This window comes from Pteropus alecto, unplaced genomic scaffold (assembly GCF_000325575.1).
Source record: "Pteropus alecto unplaced genomic scaffold, ASM32557v1 scaffold21, whole genome shotgun sequence".
Lineage (NCBI taxonomy): Eukaryota > Metazoa > Chordata > Mammalia > Chiroptera > Pteropodidae > Pteropus > Pteropus alecto.
In genome coordinates, this window is record NW_006436282.1 from 19461790 (window position 1) to 19468742 (window position 6953).

The 6953-nt window shown below is 45.2% G+C and overlaps 1 protein-coding gene across 1 annotated transcript in view; it reads right to left on the reverse strand.

The window, feature by feature from the left end:
- Positions 1-4298: 4298 nt before the first annotated feature.
- HOXA13 (homeobox A13) overlaps positions 4299-6953 on the reverse strand; it is a 5825-nt gene continuing 3170 nt past the window's right edge. Inside the window, exons 2-3 of the mRNA XM_006912108.3 lie at positions 6588-6947; positions 4299-5872 (exon numbers count right to left, since the gene is read on the reverse strand). Coding sequence (XP_006912170.2) covers positions 5628-5872; positions 6588-6947 — 605 coding nt within the window. The 3' untranslated portion in view covers positions 4299-5627. The remainder of the gene's footprint in view (positions 5873-6587; positions 6948-6953) is intronic.

Here is a 6953-nt window from a genome sequence, read left to right on the forward strand (position 1 = left end):
GCGCGGGATGTGGTCGCTCGGATCCACAACGTGGCCCTGCGTGCCCAGCTCGCTCTCCGCGCCCTCGGATCTCACCCCAGCCCGCCGCCCGGGGTGCGGAAAGCGGAAGTATTTGGTAGAGAAAAACACGGTTTCTTTTCAGCCCGTCTCAGCACCCCTTTTGGAGAAAATGCTCCTGTCAAGTTTTATTTCCCGTTGCAAACCACCTTCCACGCTGCCAAGAATTAAGGCCGGGAGAGATTAAATACCCGATTATTCTCTCGGGGAGGGTGGGGCGGGGCAGAAGAGAGCACCCACACAAAACATTCGTTTCCATCGGCTCGGAACGCCGAGCGAGGCCCGCGAAGGCCCGCTCCGGCGGCGGTGACGTCAGCCTGCAGCTGCGGGGCGGCTTGCGGGCTCTGGCGCGCGACCCTCCCGCGTCCTCCCGGCGCTGGCCGGGGGGTCCCGGGCCTCGACCTCCGCCTACGCCCTGCTGCACGCCCGCAAGCCCTGAGCGAGGCCGGCTCTGGGAGGGTTTGAGCCTCCATTTTGAGTAGAGGGTTCATGAGGAAGAGTGGAGGATTTTGAGCCTCTTCTCTGTCCCCGACGGGCGCGACATCAGGCAGCTCTGAGTCTGCAGCGGCGCTTCTCCGGCTCACCCGTGTCCCCGCACCTGGGGCGAGCCCCGCGCCGCCGCCCAGCCGCGCGCCAAGGCTTGACCAGCTCAGAGGCGCCGTTGTCATGAGTCCCGCCCGGTGGATCCAGCTCTTCAGCGGCGCTACCGAGCCAGACAGAAATGAAATCGACTGTGGCAAGGCCTTGGCTGCTTTCACGGAGGGATTTTTCTATGTCAGAGTCTCTTTTCTTCCCTTTCAAATCTAATTAAAAATGGCCAATATCTTTCAGGCATTCGTCGGCGCGGCACAGATGCGCGAGGATCGAAGCAGCAGATCAGAAAGTGGGTGTTTTCACAAAGAATGAAGCCGGCTGTTATGTACCCGGAGGCCTAGCAGATGAAAACTTAATTATTGTGTGCCTGTCTCAAAACCTAGGCATAAATCTCCGCAGGCCTCTTGGATAACGCTACATTTTTGCTTATGAAAAATGGGACGCGAGCGACTCGCTGCTCATTTCTCGGATTCTCCAGGTCTCGGGCTGCTGACACGCATTCGATCAACTTTAAAGGACTGCGCATAAATCAGCGAGCCCCTAGCGTCTCCTCCGCAGAGTTCCGCAAATCCAGAAGGGCGCCTCTGAACACACCAGGTCTAAGGCTTGGCAGTCCCAGGGCGGCCTCGGGCTCCGCTCGAGAATTCGCAGAGAGGACACGAGAGGCCGCATCTTCACCTAACCCTCCAAACACATTCAGCAGGGTGTAATCCGCACATATGTTACACGGTGAAATCTGTCACCAACTACCCGAATACATACTATCGCCCTCAGCTGAATTGCACTGCCTCCTGAATTTTTAAGAAAATATTTCAATTCGGTTGAATTTTTAAAAGAATAATTTCCTTTTCCCCCTTTCTTTCTTAAAAAAAAAAAATTCTTTTTTTTTTTTTAAACCCATATAATTTAAATCCATGGCTTCAGCTCTGCATCAGGCATAAATAATGGTGAAATGCAAAGTGACATTTTACAATCACCCACTTAAAATACCTTAATAAATTTGACAGTATTAAGAGCAAATGGAAAAAAATAGGGTTTTTTCCTAAATCCCATATTTATAATTTGTTTTAATGGCAACATGACAGGCCATTACAGGATTTAAAGTCTTTGTTAATTTAATAGATGAAAATGGTGTCTAGTTGTTTCCATATTTACTATGTCTTATTCAAAAAGTTTTCCTTTTAGAAAACAATATACTTGAATCAGCTACCCAACCCACACTATCCCAGTGTCTTTTGTCATTTTTCTTATACGCTGGCTGGCATCCTCTTAGATGTCTTTTTTTTCTAAAGGTTTAGACTACTTGTTATTTGGTCATTAGGGAGTCATCACAATCCACGCTTACTTCAGAATATCTGGTAGATCCACGGGAATTTTAAATAAAGGGAGTTAGGTAAGATCGACATTATTAACAACCATTTTTAGAATAGGGGGGAAACCCCTCTGAACTATCTTCTGTCATTAGTTTTAAAAACTGCAGGGAGAAAAAAAAGGAAAAACTACTACTTTACCCAGAGTTCCTGCAGTGGCGATGGCTTGTGAAAGGGGCGGTATTCGGGCTGCAGAGCTGCTGTTGGTCTCCTTCCTAGGCCTGAGGCTCAGAATATTTCTTACATCTAAAGAAAAATATCCCCCATCAACAGAAGAGTCCCCTTTGGAGTTGTTCATAAACACACCGTTTGATCCAGTTTTGAGGGGATTTTCCACCACTTTAAACATTTGGGGAGAAAGTTGTTACTTTGGAATGACGGCAGCTCTTTTAGGAATGGTGTGCTGGTGTGCTGGTGCACGAGACTTGGGAAGGTTGAACTGAGGCATCATTTTCATTTGTTTCCACAAATAGAGTGAAAATCCTCAGGGCAGCAAAATTTGATTGCACTTCACAAGGCCATTCCATAAGTATGTTTCAAGACTCTATTGTTTTTGAGATAGCTTTAGAGATTCTTTCTATAAGGCTCCATTTGTAAAGAAGCTAGAGATCTTCAGGTTGGAGAGGTTTCCATCAGCCAGGTTTGCAACCAATCAATACTGTTTTCCATAAAATGATGAGTACGGTTCTTCAGGTTACAATGACTTTCCTCTAATGTAAAGATGAAATTAACCTCATCTCAAAATTCTACATTCTAAGGATCCTGATTCCATCAACATTGAAATACATATGTGCATAGTATGGATTTGACAAAAAAAACATTACCGTATGTATGTATGTATATAAACATACCATATTCTATATGTATATATACATACACATACATATTATTTATGACTCTAAACACAGCACCTGATGTGTTGTTAGGGGTCAGTAATTCATAGATATAATACTTATTATTATTATTATTATAGTTTTGATGGTGGTTGTTAATATTAAATCTATGTATTTCTTCCACAAATCAAATGGCAACCTCTCAAACATCGGTATAAGATTGCACACAACCCAGGAGCAGCACTCGGCTCTGAGCTATCCAGGATAGCTCTCCTTCTGCATCCATATTATGGTCATTTTGTAGATATGAGATCTTTAAGCTCTCATACTGGCCTCTTAAGAGGTGGGTTTCTTTGAATTTCTGAGATGTAACTCTAGAACTCTAGAGTTAGCAGGCATCTGAAACTTTTTATTTGCCGTATAGACTCCCCTCTAGCTCTAATTAGGATGGTAGACCACCTTGGAGGGTGAGGGCCAGGAGAGAATGGTTATTTAAGAACACTGCTTAGATTGTAACAAAAATGTACAGGTTTAAAGGCAGAGCTGCAGAAATCTGATGCAGAGCAAGTTGCTGTGAAAACAAATCGAACTTGGCCATTAAAGAAAAGGAGCAAAACAGCATCAGGTAAAGTACATTTTGTACCTCAACTTCTAGAAATCATCTGAAATTACAACATATCGAGTCATCAGTAATGAACGATACTGTCTCTGTACAGATTCTACAAATAAATATACAAGCACACACAAGCACGGAAATACATATATGTATACACATATATGATATATATTCACATATATACAAGCACATGTATAACTTACATATATTCAAATTTGCTCCATCTAGAGCCAAAGAAATGAGTGCTAAATCTCTAAGAAGTCAAGGAGGTAAGACCTTTTTGATTCCCTTGAAGCTAAAGAATTACAAGGAAGCTTGTCAACGCGAGGTGGCGCCCTTGATCTACTAATCCTGCCGAGGCCAATTCATGAGCTGTCAAAAGTCAAGGTCACAAATTGTCTTTTTTCGTCAAGGTCAAGGTTTAAGGCCTTTCCTAGTCCTGTCATTTCAACAAATATCAAAACCTGCCCTCTCAGACACATGCAGACCCAACAGCAGATTTTAATATACGACAGCCTGGACATCACTGATACTAAACAACTGGTTTTCATTTTCCACAGGGAGCCTGAGAATTTCTACTATCTCTTCCTCCTTTCTTTTTTCTCCTTTTCAGAATATCTGACACTTTAACGTTTTTGAAGCACTTTCCTCAATTTTTAGGATTTTAGTTATGAGAGATTTCTCCCTTTGCTTAAAAAATTTGTAGCAAAAATAAAGCTAAATAATAATAGAAAAGAATGGTCCTTGGTTTGTATAGGACAAGCCTGCTCCTTTTCTCTCTGTGCAGTGCACGTTTAGCATAGGAAAATAATAAGTATTTCCTTCAGATTTTAATGGTAGTAACTATTTTATTAACATAATTAACACCACTATAGCACTATCTACAGGTCTAAAGTTTTTAATTATTATTTTTAGTAGAAATATTGGGAAAGCAGGTGCACAAGTACATTTTCACAGTGTGCTGAATGTCTTTATTTACAAGATAGCATTTTATAGTGAATATGAACAAAATGAATGTGCTAATTGAAATAACTGCTTGATTAAAAATGTGCTGTGAAGATGAATTCCTAAACTTTCTAATGCAGTCTCATAACATAATAAACAAGGAAAAATACTAATCCCTTAATAGATCAAAATATAGAATGTAAACATCTAAATGTTTAGGGGGAATGGATTTCTGTTCTGAGTTTTCTAAAAAATAAAAAAGGAAAATTATTTATCCTGCAAAATGTTTAGTAAATATTGGGAAATAGCAATTTAAGTGATAAATTAATAGTATTTAAACCAAAGTCCACTATGTTGGGGTGGGACCTCTCGGGAGATCTGCCATAACGTGAATTCTGTGAATCATCTGATGCTTTAAATATTTTTAAAAGAGATATCAAATCCTTCAGAAAGTAAACGATACCAGGGCAGAAAACAGTCCAAATGCCACAAAATGTGCTTGTTATGAGCAAATAAAAATTATTATGAGAAGGACATTCCCGACCTGGAGTTCCCTTGTAGCCTCAGAGGCTCAGCTGGTTGTATTTACTACCAGGACAAATGATCCTGGGAAGAGCTTTCTCTCCCTTTCTCCCTTCATAGTAAATAGTCCCAAATCATTATTTCAGTACCTTCTTCTCTTTTCCCCTCTAAATTTATATGTGACATGTTTTGCAGAATATACAACAACGGTAGGATTTTCACTAAAAATTACCTGAGCAGTCACTTAACATGCAAAGGGAATGGCAATGGCAACCCAAGGACAAGCAGATGTTTAGGACAACCGCTTGCTTTTGCAACCAATTCGGATTATTACCATATAACATTATGTCCTAAAATATAACGGTCACATAAATACTTACAAGATTTCAGTAAATTAGTAACTTATCTGAAATTGCGTATTTGGGGGTTGACATTTGACTCTAGAGTTTGTCACTTAATGGTCTGGTGGGGCTGGTGGAAGGACTGGCAGTCTTTACCATTTCTTAAAGTTTGAAAAGAGTTGTAGATTCCACCAAGGAGAAAGAGATCTCCCTTAGGAAAGCGAAATGCCAGTGCCTCTCTTTCTCTTTCCATTCTTCCATTATTATTAAGCATTATAATCATTATCTGGGTAAAGCAACCAGTTCAGAAGGTTTCTTCAAGTCGCCCTCTTGCTCCACTTTTAATCCATTAACTAGTGGTCTTCAGTTTGTTGATGACTTTTTTCTCTTTGACCCTCCTGTTCTGGAACCAGATTGTAACCTGCCGCTCGGAGAGATTCGTCGTGGCTGATATACGCCTCCGTTTGTCCTTGGTAATGAATTTGTTTGTAGCGTATTCCCGTTCGAGTTCTTTTAATTGCACCTTGGTGTAAGGGACGCGCTTCTTTCTCCCCCGCCTGTAGGAGCTGGCGTCTGAGGGATGAGAGACCACGTCTGGAAGATAGGGAAGAAGGCAAGTTACAGAGGGATCAGACCCAGGCCAGGACATAGGCGACAACTTGATCTGAGCCACCCGCCTTGCCGTCCCGGACGCCCTTTGCCACTCTGCACAATCCAGCCCTCCACCAAAACCTGGAGGGTCGGCGAAGAGGGTGGTTAGTTCTGCACTAAAATGAAATCGTCCAGGCCTCCAGGGACCCCTCCAGCCTGGCCATCCTGTCCGTACAGCGCGCTGGGTTCGCTTGATCGCCTGCACTAGCGGCCCACACCTTAGCGCTAGGCTCAGGGGACACCAGTTCTATGCCTAGCTCCTCTGTATTCCCCAAGCCCTCACACTTGATGCTTCTACACTGAAGCCACTTTTGAGAGAACGAATACGGGCAATTTGGTAAACCGTTTCCAGGTCAATTTCCCATCCTTAAGTCGATGTCAAGGGCTGGGGAGGGCGGGGCGCAAAGGGAGAAGGAAGCCAGCCAGGGTCCCAGCAAGCTTCTTCCCAGCCATCCCTCACCCAGAGAGAGCCAGGAGCCAGTCCAACTCAAGCGCAGGATGGGCAGCGCCAGTCAGCCGGGGCCGGGCTCCCAGGGGTGCAGCGCCGCTAGGGCAGGCCAGGGAGAGACAGTAAAGGGGCACCGGGGTGAGCCGGGAGCGAGCGGAGAAGCTGGAGCGGAGCCGGAGGACAGGGGCTGAGAAGGGGGGCGCCATTTACCGGGCAGAGTGGACTTCCAGAGGTGGGGAGGCTGCGCCTGCTCTTTGGGGCAGTACATTTGGCCGTTCCAGCCGTTGGGCAGCGCCCAGGGCTGGTAGCTTTCCATGGGAAGACCCAGGGGCTCGTGGCGCGACTCGCCGGGGCCCCCGAGGCCGGGCACCACAGGCATATCCAGGTAGCCAGGCACGGGCTGATGGTGGTGGTAAGGCCCGGGCGCGTAGCCCTGGTGGTAGAAGGCGAACTCCTTAGCGCGGGAGCTGAACTCCTCGGCCGCGGGGCCAGCGGTATCCATGTACTTGTCCGCGAAGGCGGCGGCGGCGGCGGCCGAGGCGGGCTGCGCGCACGACTTGATGGCGTTGGGGTGCG